This window comes from Chiloscyllium punctatum, chromosome 7 (genome assembly GCF_047496795.1).
Source record: "Chiloscyllium punctatum isolate Juve2018m chromosome 7, sChiPun1.3, whole genome shotgun sequence".
Classification (NCBI taxonomy): domain Eukaryota; kingdom Metazoa; phylum Chordata; class Chondrichthyes; order Orectolobiformes; family Hemiscylliidae; genus Chiloscyllium; species Chiloscyllium punctatum.
The window spans coordinates 109,118,269-109,131,979 of record NC_092745.1 but is presented as its reverse complement, the minus strand read 5'-3'; the positions used below and the strand labels follow the sequence as shown (position 1 = coordinate 109,131,979).

At 38.9% G+C, this 13,711-nt stretch overlaps 1 protein-coding gene across 2 annotated transcripts in view; it reads left to right on the top strand.

The window, feature by feature from the left end:
* The window catches only part of LOC140480033 (putative ferric-chelate reductase 1), a 57,763-nt gene that overhangs the window by 36,194 nt on the left and 7,858 nt on the right, over positions 1 to 13,711 (top strand). For both annotated transcript variants that reach the window (XM_072574571.1, XM_072574572.1), the window contains exons 13-15: positions 1,694 to 1,752; positions 2,254 to 2,391; positions 2,508 to 2,533. In XM_072574571.1, the coding sequence (XP_072430672.1) occupies positions 1,694 to 1,752; positions 2,254 to 2,391; positions 2,508 to 2,533 (223 nt within the window). The remainder of the gene's footprint in view (positions 1 to 1,693; positions 1,753 to 2,253; positions 2,392 to 2,507; positions 2,534 to 13,711) is intronic.

The window sequence follows — 13,711 nt, the reverse complement described above, 5'->3', positions numbered from 1 at the left end:
CATCAACCTTGTTCAGGTCCTAACTGAAAGTCAGCTTAACGAATTGGCATTTTAATCAACTGGTACATGCAAAGTAACCATTTGGATACAGAACTGGCTCAAAGGTAGAAGACAGAGGATGGTGGTGGAGTGTTGCTTTTCAGACTGGAGCCTGTGACCAGTGGAGTGCCACAAGGATCAGTGCTGGATCCTCTGCTTTTCGTCATTTATATAAATGATTTGGATGTGATGTGAACATAGGAGGTATAGTTAGTAAGTTTGCAGATGACACCAAAACTGGAGGTAGTGGACGAAGAGGATTACCTCAGAGTACAACGGGATCTTGATCAGAAGGTTCAATGGGCTGAGGGGTGGCAGAAGGAGTTTAATTTAAATAAATGCGAGGTGCTGCATTTTGGAAAAACAAATCAGAGCAGAACTTGTACGCTTAATGATAAGGCCCTAGGGAGTGTTGCTGAACAAAGAGACCTTGGAGTGCAAGTTTATAGTTCCTTGGAAGTAGAGTCGCAGGTAGATAGGATAGAAAAGAAGGTGTTTGGTATGCTTTCCTTTATTGGTCAGAGCATTGAGTGTAGGAGTTGAGAGGTCAAGTTGCAACTGTACAGGACATTAGATTAGATTACTTGGTGTGGAAACAGGCCCTTTGGCCCAACAAGTCCACATCGACCCTCTGAAGAGCAACCCACCCAGACCCATTCCCCCACATTTACCCCTTCACCTAACACTACAGGCAATTTAGCATGGCCAATTCACCTAACCAGCACATTTTTGGGCTGTGGAAGGAAACCGAAGCACCTGGAGGAAACCCACTCAGACAGGGGGAGAATGTGCAAACTCCACACAGACAGTTGCCTGAGGCGGGAATTGAACCTTGGTCTCTGGCACTGTGAGGCAGCAGTGCTAGCCACTGTGCCACCATATTGGTTAGGCCACTTCTGGAATATTGTGTGCAGTTCTGGTTGTCTTCCTATCGGATGGTTGTTGTGAAACTTGAAAGGGTTCAGCAGAGACTTACAAGATGTTGCCAGGGCTGGAGAATTTGAGCTAGGGGGAGAGGCTCAATAAGCTGGGGCTGTTTTCCCTGGCTGAGGGGTGACCTTATAGAGGTTTATAAAATCATGAGGGGCATGGATAAAATAAATAGACAGTCTTTTCCCTGCGGTAGCGGAGTCCAGAACTAGAAGGCATAGGTTTAGGGTGAGAGGAGAAAGATATAAAAGAGACCTAAGGGGCAACTTTTTCATGCAGAGGTGGTGCATATATGGAATGAGCTGCCAGAGGAAGTGGTGGAGGCTTGTCCTATTGCAACATTTAAAAGGCATCTTGATGGGTATATGAATAGGAACGTTTTAGAGGGGTTTTGACTAAGTGCTGGCAAATGGGACTAGATTAGGTTAGGAAATCTGGTCGGCAAGGATGAGCTGGAACGAAGGGTCTGTTTCTATGCTGTCCATCTCTATGGCTGTGTGACTCTACGATTCTGCCACAGTTCTGTATGTCTATAAAGAGCTAAAAATAGTTCCGTGTAAGAATCTGAAGGTGTTATTCATGAGTAGAGTCACTTAAATAATGATTGCAGTATACTAACTTGTTTGTTATAATTTTCTTTTCATTTAAAAATAAATAACCATTTTTATGAAGACATCTATCAAATGATGAAAGCATGATTAACCATCTATTTGTATTTTTACAGACGACGCATTTTTAACGTTTTTCACTTCTACATGGCTTTAGTCATTAAAATCCTTGCAGGTATGTGATTGTATGCAACAAAATATTTTTAATGGTTTTTTTCATTTGCTATATTATTCTGGTAGTCCTTACACAATTTGTTGATATTCATTCATATTGCATAAATATTGAGGCTAAGGAATCTAAGTGTATGAATATTTATTTTAAATAAATGAGAAATGCCTTTATTACAAGACGTTCTGTATGGGGATATAAAAAATATTTGCATACTTTTTATTCTATTCTTTAGAATGTAATTTCATTAGTTTTGGGATTTCTGTGTAAGAAAGAAATAAAACTCTTCCGAGTAACAGCAATAAAATCAAAGGAACATGAGGAGAAGACTTGGATAAGTACCAGTTATAGTTTACAGAAGCCAATGAAACCACATTCCTGACATTTGTTTTAGAATGTAATTTTTCCTTTCTTTCATAATTTGCAAATGAAAATGTAACATGTTTTAGGCTGAGAAAAAGCTGCTTCCTTTAAACCTACTCAGATCTATCACTGTCTCTCTTCCAGTGGCAACTCTGTTTCTAGGGTTCTTATTGATCAAAGGACCAGAAAATTCTTGGATGGTGAAGGTCTTGGGAGGATTTGTTGGATGGCAAGTTCTGACTTATGTCCTGTTTTGTATATGCTGCTATTGCAAAGCAAAAGGTAAGGAACAGTTCAGCATTGATTTTTCATATTGATGATTAATAAATCTCATTGTTAGGTAAACAGGTTACATGATGGTAACTGACCGTGCCCTTTACATTTCTTGTTTTTTTCAGCTTTGTACATCAAATGCCAGAAAAAGGTATTGTGCTCACTAATCATTTTCTACTTATAAATGTTTTGCATTTTTAAGATTGGAAAAGTCTCAGAAATCTGGTAATGCAGAATAACAATCAGCATAGGAGTGTACTACTATGCTCAGTAAAGTTATTGAGTCATACGGGTTGGCAATGATTCTTTGGAGATAGTGAGGACTGCAGATGCTGGAGATCAGAGTCAAAAAGTGGGGCACTGGAATAGCACAGCAGGTCAGGCAGCATCTGAGGAGCAGGAGAGTCAAAGTTTCAGGCATAAGCCTTTCATCAGGAATGTTCTTTGGTCTATCGTATCTATGGCAACCAACAAATGCCAAACTACATTAATCCCATTTACTTGTATTTGATTACAGATTAAAATCCCTGGCATGCTAGATATTCATCCAGATGCTTCTTAATTGAAGTGAGAGTTCTTGCCTTCTCCCGCTCAGGCTGCGCATACCATCCTCTGGGTGAAAACATTTTTCCTCAGATATCCTCTCAATGACCTACTCCTCATCTTAAACCTATGCTGTCTGGTCTCAGTTACATCTGCCATGGGAAAAGATTGTTATGATCTAACCCATCTGTGTCTCTCATAATATTGTACACCTTAATCAGATTCCCATCTGCTCCAGGGAAAACAAATCCAACCTAGCCAGTATCTCCTCTTAACTGAAATTTTCCCTCTCAGACAACATTCTGTGAATCTCCTCTGTACCCTCTCTCATGCATTTTTAGGAGTCAGTAAGGCTACCTTGTCAAAAAAATTTGATGAATTGTGGGCTTCCCAGGAAGGGCCAATGATCGTTCTCCATCCCTAATTGTCCTCGAGAAAATGATAGTGAACTTCCTTCTTGAAATGCTATAATCTATGTGCTGTAGGTATATCCACAGTGCTGTTAAGAGGGAGTTACAGGATTTTGACCAAGCAATAGTGAAGGACATAGTTTCAAGCAAGATGGTGTATGGCCCGGAGGGGAATTTGCAGGTGGTGGTGTTGCTATGCTGCTGCTGTTCTTTTCAATGTAGATGGGAAAGCTTGTGGGTTTGGAAGGTGTTATTGAAGGAGCAATGGTGAGTTGCTGTGGTATATCCTGCATGTAATATACATTGCTGCCACTATGTGTCTGGGGCTCCAAAAGTTTGTTGTTTCATATAAACCTGTTGGACTATAACTGGGTGTCATATGATTTTTGATGTTGTCCACCCCAGGCCAACACCAGCACCTCCACATCATATGTGTCTGAGGTTAAAGTTGGTGGATATAGTGCCAATCAAGCAGGCTGTTTTGTTTTGGATAATGTCAAGTTTCTTGTATGACATTGGAACTGGTCTGACCCAAACAAATATTTCGTCACACTCCTGATTGCGCCTTAGGAGATGATAGATTAGCTTTGCAAGTTAGAAGATGGAATTATTTGTTTCAAAATTCCCTACATCTAACCTGCTCATGTATTTCAGATTTCCAATATCAATCCTGTTTCACTTTGACATTGATGTAATGCTTTTCACCTTGCCAAGATATGTGAAAAAGAATTCACAAGCAATCACTGCCAATTCCAGACAAATGTAACAGGCTTTTTAGTTACTTGGATGAATAGCCTGAGAGCAATACTGACAAAAGAATGCTGGGCAGAAAGCTGCTAGGTGAGTGAGTAAGATGACTGGTACAATGTCATGTGAAAGGATATTAAATTATTCATTCTGGTAGCAAAAGTAGAAAAGCAGACACCTTTTAAAAGTTGAGAAACTTTTAGATGGTATGTTCAGAGAGATGCGGCTGCCCTTAGATGAGGAACACAAAAATTAAGCATGTAGGCAAACAAACAATTCAGAAGGCAAATGGCACGTTATCCTTTCTTACAAGAAGACTGAAGTACAAGATCAAGAAAGTCTTGTTACAATTGAATAGGATATTGGTGAGACCCAGCCTGAAATATTTTGATCACTTTTGGACTCCATGTATAACAATATTGTTTGTACTGCAAAATTTCAATAACTTGGTTCCTGGGATGAGAAGGTTGTCCTACTTTGCAAGGAAGTGGAAAGCTGAAACTCTCTGGTGTTTGGAAGAATGAGGTGTGATCTCATTGAAACATGCAAGCATCTGATGGGATTTGAAAGGGTAGACATTGAGGTTGTTTCTGTGGCTGGAGAATCTAGAACATAAATCTCAGACTCAAACTGAGTAGAAATTTCTTCACTAAGAGAGTTGTGAATCTTTAGAACAATCTACTCCAGGATGTATGAATGATCTTGAGTATATTTAAAACTGGTATGGATTGTTTGATCTCTGGGGAATCAATGGAAATGTGAAGATTTAGAAGAAGATCAGTCAGGCTCAGGAGACCGTGAGGTCAATTCTTGCTCCTATTTCTTATTTTTTACCTCCTCCCTCTTATTGAACCATGAGTTGGAATGTATATAATTAAAATAATACAATCAATAAATGTATTTTAATATTGTGGAACAAAGGGCAAATTAGATCTAAGAAGTCAAGATTTTGTTTTACACCAACATCAATGTTGGGAAGCTTGCTGGAAGCATTAGAAGATGAAGGTGGACTTTTTAGCCTTCTCAATTCTTTTCTCTTAATTTTTGCTTCACTTCTCAAGAAGTTAACTTTTTTTCTGGAATCTGATCCCATGGGTACCGTCAACCTCAGGTATCTCCAATTCACCATGCGTACCTTTTGTATTTTCTCACCTGAGGGACATTTGGAAACCCAAAAATTTATTAGTTCATAGGTTTCCAAGGTGCCACTGAAGGAATTATTACTTGTAAAGTGTTGTCATGGTCACTACCCAGGCAAATTCCACTTTTGTTTTCATGAGTTAGACAAAGACACTTGAATAATATGTCCACATTTTCTGATGTTAAAAATGTAAGTAGGCATGTCAGTTGTGAGGCAGAAATAGAGATATGGCCATGTTAACCCAGTGGGCAGCAAGTTGGCAGGTCAAATCTAACGTGGGGAGGCCAGACCTTATTCACTTTAGAAAAGCATAGCAGTTTTCCAAAGTGTGAAACATTTAAATGCAGATATTTGTACAGCCTTGGGTATGCTGACATATAATTAGCACTTAGGACCAAAAATTAGAAATCTAATGGCATGTTAACCTTTATCTTATATTAGAACAATGAATTCTTGCTGCAGTTGCATAGGCTTTTGGTGGTTCACATGTGCAATGCTTTACACAGTTCTGGACTCAATGAGTAAGGAGCGCCATATGTGTATTGGAAGCGTTAGAAAGATGTTCACATGATTGGTCCCTGAAATGTAACATTACCTTGTGAGAGGAGGTTGAGTAAACTTGGACGTTTATAGCATCTTAAAAAGGTGATTTGATTAACACATACAATATTCTGAAGGGATTTGACAAGATTGACACTGACACATGTTGTGCGCCTGACTAAGAAATCTAGAATGTGGGGTCACAGAGGCAGGAGAAATATATGACAATTTAGACTTGATAAGAAGAAATTTCTTCACACAGTGTGAATATTTAGAATGATCAATGTCAAAGGGTTGTGGTCACACTTTTCTTGAGTACCTTCAAGGTTGGTATAGATAGCACTTTGATCTATGGGAAATCAAATGTAATAGGGCAGGAGCATGAAACTGGAGTTTTGAAAGGAGATCAACCATGATCATATTTGGAGAAGTCTAATGAGTCCATAAGGTCCAATCTGTTTCTAATGGTTTTATGATCAACAATGATTGAAAGCAACACCATAGTAGAGGAAATTGCCTCTTATCTGCACTGAACCATGGCTTAAATGTGTGCAATCAGCTCATATACTTTAATTTGAGAGAACAAAGGACGAATTAATCTAATAGTTCAAAGTTTCTCATACCATCATTAATGGTAGAAAGATTATTGGAACCATTAGCTATGTTTTGTTTGCTTTCCTTTTCAATTATTTTCATTTCCATTGACCCTCATATTAAGAAGCCCTGTTGGCTTCTTACTCTAGAATCATCCCATGGGTGCCAATCATTCTCTGGCATTTTACACAAATCATTGCTCTTTTTGTATCCTGAGGCAAACACAGGTTAAAAGTGAGCAGGCAGACAGAGTATAATACACAATTGGATCGGAAAAATGTGAAGTTATTCATCGCAATAAATAGAATACTTAAGCTTTGTTTTCAAATGTTCTACACATTTGGATACCGATGTTCTGGGGGAGTTCGAGTGTACGTGTGCTAGGATTAAGTTAGCATTCATGTGCAGCAAGCAGGAAGGAAATAGGTGCTTCCCTTGAGTACAATCAAAGCTAGAATAGAGAGTTTTGGTTGCTGTAAAATCAATGCATGTTGTCAATTCTTGGCTATTGATAAAACTACACCTGGAGTCCTGTGCTCAGTTTTAGTCTCAATATCTAAGGAACAGTACCTTTACCTTGGAGATAGTGCAACCAAACTTCATTAAATTGGAACCTTGGATGAGATTTCCTTTGCTGAGAGGCTAAGTAAATTGGATTTGCATTTATGGAATTTAGACAAATAAGAAGTGAAACATAGAAGTAGATCCTTGAGCTGATTTCTCCTACTTAGGAAGTCTGGAACACAGAGGCACGGTGTCATGATCAGGAGTTGATTATTTAGGACTGAGATGAGGAGAAATTTCTTTGCTCTGATTTTTCTGAATCACTTGCACTGCTTTATCCCAGATGTTTATGCATGTTCAGAAGTTGACTGCATTCAAGATTCATATGAGCAAATTTTGGTTTCAAGGAATATAGAGAGGGAGCGGGTTTGAGTTGAAGCAGAAGAATCTCTGATTGTGTTGAATTGAAGGTCAGGCTCAGGAAGGCCTATGATTTACTCCAGCTCCTATATCCTATGTTCTTCTGATATATAGTAATCAAAAGCATCACCACGCTGTAGAAAATTGTCTCTTATCTCTGTTGAAACGTTAATTACCATAAGGATGGGCATTACCATGCATTTATTTTCAAGTAGTCGAACAAAGGGCAAATTAAATCTAACAGTTCAAGGTTCCTTCTCCAACATCAAGCACATTGGAAGTATTTGGAGAATCATTAGCTAATGAATGTAGAGTTTTTCCTTTGCACTTGTTTTTTATTTGCCTCTTTGCTTCTGCTGCTCCCCTCCTTTTAATATGCTCTCTCCTCATGGAGGATAGTCCAATGGCTTCCAGACAAACTCTGGAAGCTTCCTTAGTCCATTGTATCATGACTATCTTACAACTCCTAACCTGAAAGACCATTGGAAAGAACAAATAACTTGTACTGATGGGACGTTCCTCACCTCCCCCAGATCTTCATGGGAATTTCATGGGAAGGGATCCCTTTACAACAGCAGACTTTATCACTGTGCAGCTAAATACAGTAAACAACTAGTACACAATAAGAACCCACAAGCAGCACTGGAATAATGAATAATCATCTGATTTTATGATGTTGGATATAGAATTAATGTTAAAAAGAAGACCTCACCTCTTCATCTTCAAATAAGATCATCAGATACATTGAATCTCCTAAGGAATCCTTTCTTTAAGACACATCCATGGGACAACATCATTAACATTGCAACACCTTATTGGTATTGCATCAAAGATTTACTAACTTTCTGAATGAAGCTTTAATTTGGGGCATTCAGCTTGCAATTTTCTGACTCAGATGAGAGTCCTACCACAAAGCCAGGCTGATGCAAATCTGATGAATAAAGCAGTTTATTCTTTAGGCAGTTATTAATCAGCATCCAGCATATTCAGGTTAGAACAAAGCACAGTTTCCATTATCTGACCCCATCAACGTAATTCAGAGGATCACCTCATATAGCACCTAAACTAGTCTCGAACGTACATCAAGCAAGTAGGAAGCAAATGGCACATTTGTCTTTCATGTAAGAGTATGGATGTACGCAAACAGGAAAGTTTTGCCAACTGTATTGGACTTTGAGATCAAATCTGAAGTCTCGCATGCAGCTTTGCAGTCCAAGTTGAAAAGAGGACATTTTGGTCTGGGAGGAGGTACAGGGAAGGATTACTGATTCCTATGATTAAAGTATTGTTCTTCAAAGAGCTATTGAGTAAATTGGGCTTTTGCTCTTGGAGTTTGGAAGGATGAGATGTGATCTCATTGACCTGTGCAAGGTTCTAAAGGGGTTTGAGAGTCTGGCAAATCTGGAACATGGGAAACAACCAAAAGATATCCAAACATTTAGATTTGAGGATAAAATAAGTTTCCTTACTCAAAGTATTATGAACCATTGGAATTTGTCACACCAGAGGGTGTGTTTATCCTTTTTAGGATGTTCAAGACTGACCTTGGGAAGCTTATTGTGACAGAATGGGAACAGGAAGGTTAGTTGAGACAACTTAGTTATACTGCATGACAAAGCACCTCAAAAGGCCATATAGTAATTCGTGCTTCAACATCTCATGATCAATAATAATTGAAAGCAACCCCATGGTAAACGAGATTGCCTCTAATCTGTACTGAAACATTGCTTATCTTAAATACGAACATTGCAGCACTTTTGTGTTGGAGGAGCAAAGAGCAAATTAAATCTAATAGTTCAAGGTTCTTTATTCCAATATCAAGTATGTGGAAGGACTATTAGAGTCATTAGCAAATGACATTTGAGCTTTATCTTCTTGATATTTTCCACGTTGGTTATATTGATCTGTTTTTCAAGTTTCTGGCTCATTACTGGATGGTGGTCCCATTGATGACAGTCATCCTTTGGTAGCTTGGCTCATTCAAGTGTCTTTATGTTCCTTTCTGCTGAATCAACGAGAAGAGAAAGCCCATCAGTGTTGCCTCTGCTGAATCCTCCAAAATCAAGGGAAGGATTATGAAACTAATACCAGTGTCCCCCTTGACACCTGTTTCACAACAATGAAGGGAAAACCCCTGCAACATTAACTTTTTGGATGCATCACACAGTCTGGATGGCTGAGGAACATCTCCCCCATGATCTGATTTTCTCAACTCAACTCTTAACTGACCATTATTCCAGTGGAGGGCAAAGAAAATCCTTCAAAGACCCTATGAAGGTCTTGTTGAAGTATGGTAGCATTAACTTTAATGACTGGATGGAACTTTGCTACCAATTTGGAATGGTGATTTGTCAATAAATCTGGATCATATTTTAATGATGAGAAGGGGCAATGGCAAAGAGAGAAAAAGGATGAAAATGCTATTCTCCAGATCTGACTGCCATTTGAAAGACATTTATGAAAAACTACAATATTGGCTTGTTCATGATGCCTCGTCTTAGAATCCTACAACTCTGAGTAGACAAATCAATGGGGCAGCCAGTGGTGAATACTCTGGTAAGACCATAGCCAGAGTACCAGGCTCAGTTTTGATCACCAAAGCTTGGGAAGAATAAGAGGCAGAATAAATTTGGTCTGTATTCATGGAATAGAAATTATCTGATTGAAACACACAAGATCGTAATAAGATTTGACAGTTTAGAAATTTAAGCTGTTGGTACTTTTAGATGGGGAGTCAAGAGATCAGTGCTGCAAGATAAAGAATCAATCATGTGGGACTGAAATGGGATACCTTTCTTTGAGCAGAGAAATATGTTGGAATTTGGAATTCCTTAACAGAGGCTTGTGGATACTCAATCGTTCAATGTATTCATGGTTTCAATGGACAAATTTTGATTACTCAAGGAATCGAGGGATATGAAAAGTGAGAAAGTGGATTGATACAAAAGGTCAACTATGACTGTGTTGGATGACAGAGGAGCACAGAGGGCCATATGGTAGTTCCTACTTCTACTTAGAAAGTTCATATGATAAATAATAATTGAAAGCAACGCCATGGTAAAGGAGATTGTCTCTAATCATTATTGAAACATTGCTTATCTAAAATATGAACATTGCAGCATATTTACTTTGGTGTTGGAGGTGCAAAGAGCAAATTAAATTTAACAGTTCAAGGTTCTTTATTCCAATATCAAGTACATGGAAGGAGTCATAGTAGATGAAATTTGGAATTTATCTTCTCAATATTTTCCACTTTGCTTATGTTGATCTGTTATTCAAGTGACTGGCTTTTTATTGGATGGTAGTCCCATTGATGATTGTCATCCTTTGGTAATTTGGCTTATTCAGCCATCTTTATGTTCCTTTCTGCTTAATCATCTGGAGGAGAAAGTCCATCAGTGTTGCCTGTGCTGAATCCTTCAAAATCAATGGAAGCATTATCAAATAAACACCAGTGTCCCTCTTGACACCAGTTTCACAACCATCAAGGGAAAAAGCCCTTCAAAGTTAACTTTTTTGGACTAGTCCAGATGGTTGAGGAACATCTCTCTCATAAGATCTGATTTTCTTAATTCAACTCTTAAATGGCTATTATTCCAGTGGAAGACAAAGAAAATCCTTCAAAGACCCTATGAAGGTCTTGTTGAAGTATGGTGGCACTAACTTTAATGACTGGATGGAACTTTGCTATCAATTTGGAATTGTGATTTGTCCATAAATCTGGATCATATTTTGATTCACATCATTTTAATGATGAGAAGGGGCAATGGCAGAGGGAAAGAGATAAAGGAAGAAAATGTTGCACTCCAGATCCCACTGCCATTTGAAAGACCCAATGCATCTATGAAAATGCAGAATATTGGCTTGTTCAGTCTCATGATGCTTCATGGCATAAACCTGCATTGTAATGAGGAGAAAGTGTGGGCTGCAGGTGCTGGAGAAATCAGAGTCGAAAAGTGTGGCACTGCAAAAGCGCAGCAGGTCAGGCAGCATCTGAGGAGCATAAGCCCTTCATCAGGAATTTGGGTTTGACAGCTTAGAAATTTAAACCATTGATTCCTCTAGATGGATAATCAAGAAATCAGTGCTGCAGGAGGAAAAGTCAATCATCTGGTACTGAAATGGAATGCCTTTCTTTGAGCAAAGGGTTGTATGTTGGAAGTTGGTATTCCTTAACAGTAGCTTGTGGATATTCAATCATTGAGTGCATTCGTGGTATCAATGGACAAATTTTTGATCACTCAAGGACTCAAAGGAAATGAGAAGACAGTGAGAAAGTGGATTGATGCAAACGTTTGTGTTGGATGGCAGAGCAGCACAGAGGGCCATATAGTAGTCCCTACTTCTACTTCCCATGTTCATATGATCAATAATAATTGAAAGCAACACCATTGTAAAGGATGTTGTGGCTTATCAACATTGTAACATTACTTATCTTAAAAGTAAACATTGCCACATATTTGATGTTGGGGGGAGCAAACCTGATGAAGGAGCAGCACTTCGAAAGCTAGAGTTTCCAAATAAACCCATTGGACTATAACCTGCTGTTGTGTCATTTTTAAATTAAAGTTCCTTATTCCAAGACCAAAAACATTGGAAGGACTATTGGAGTCATTAGCCAGGGATGTTTGGTCTTTGTCTCCTCAGTGTTCATTAAGGTGTAGGCCTCTTACTTGATAGTAATCCCATTGATACTAGACATGCTTTGGTAGGTTGATGAGTAACACTTTCTTTGTGTTCCTTTCTGCTTAAACATCTGGAGGAGATGAGGAAGACAGGCAGTGATTACTTTTGAAGTGAAACTTGATCATTATGTACCCAAATGTTACAGTCACCTTCTGCATGATGACGTGTCATAAAATTGCTCATATTTTTTAAGGCTTTAACATTAGAGCAGAAGACCTCCATTTATCTTCAAATAATACCATTAGGTATTCAAATTCAGCTGAGGATTCTGATTTTAGAGTAATTCTCAAGAAAGTGCACTTGGCATACAGGATTTCATCAGTATTGCTTCAAGTGATAGAGAGGTTTACATAGCCAAGCCTTGATGATTGAACCAGCAATCTTCTGACTCAGATAAGTGGCCTACCATTGAGCCATTCTGACACAATCTAGTCACGTATTATCTATTCATTCTGTTCAGTGAGGTTATAATGTACCTCAGAAGCACTTGGTCCTTGAATTCAAGCCTCCTGACTCAAAGGTAAGGGTGTTACCACTGTGTCCCAAGAGCCCCAATGTAGTTCTGATGAGTGAACCACATTCTGTCTTAACTAGCTGTTAATCATCATCAAGCACATCTGGTTTGTAAATGAGGTGAAGCTCCTCAATCCTGCTGTTCAATGTGCTTTGAAGGCTGATCTTATATTCTCCACTTAGCATTTGAGCACAGCAAGAAATTAGGAAACCAAATAGTACCCTTGTTTAAGAAGGGTAACAGGGATAATCGAGGTAATTACAGATCTGTGAGTCTGACGTCAGTAGTAGGGAAGCTTCTGGAGAAGATACTGAGGGATAGGATATATACCCATTTGGAAGAAAATTGGCTTATTAGTGATAGATAGCATGGTTTTGTGCAGGGAAGGTCATGTCTTACAAACCTAACTGAATTATTTGAAGAGGTGACAAAGTTGATTGAGAGAAGGAATTTAGATGTCACATACCTGGACTTTAGTAAGACGTTTGATAAAGTTTCCGTGGTAGGTTGATGCAGAAGATGAAGTTGTATGGAGTCCAGGGTGTTCTAGCTAGATGGATAGAGGACTGATTGGGCAACAGGAGACAGTGGTAGTGGAAGGGAGCTTCTCAAAATGGAGACCTGTGACCAGTGGTGTTCCACAGGGATCAATGCTGGGACCATTGTTGTTTGTGATATCCATAAATGATTTGTAGCCTGCCTTACTAGCAAGTTTGCAGATGGTACTAAGATTGTTGGAGTAGCAGATAATGAAGGGAACTGTCAGAGAATACAGAGAATATAGATAGATTGGAGAGTTGGGCAGAGGAATGGCAGATGGAGTTCAATCCAGTTAAATGCGAGGTGATGCATTTTGGAAGATCCAATTCAAGAGCTAACTATACATAAAATGGAAAAGTCCTGAGGAAAATTGATGTACAGTGAGATCTGGGTGTTCAGTTCCATTGTTCCCTGAAAGTGGCAACGCAGGTCAGTAGAGTGGTCAAGAAGGCTTATGGCATGCTTTCTTTCATCACATGGGTATTGAGTACTAGAGTTGGCAGGTTATGTTACAGTTGCATAAGGCTTTGATTTGGCCACATCTGGAATATTGCGTACAGTTCTGTGGAGGATGTGGATGCTTTGGAGAGGATGCAGATGAAGTTCACCAGGATGTTGCCTGGTATGAAGGATACTAGCTATGAGGAGAGGTTGAGTAGATTAGAATTATTTTCATTGGAAAGATGGAGG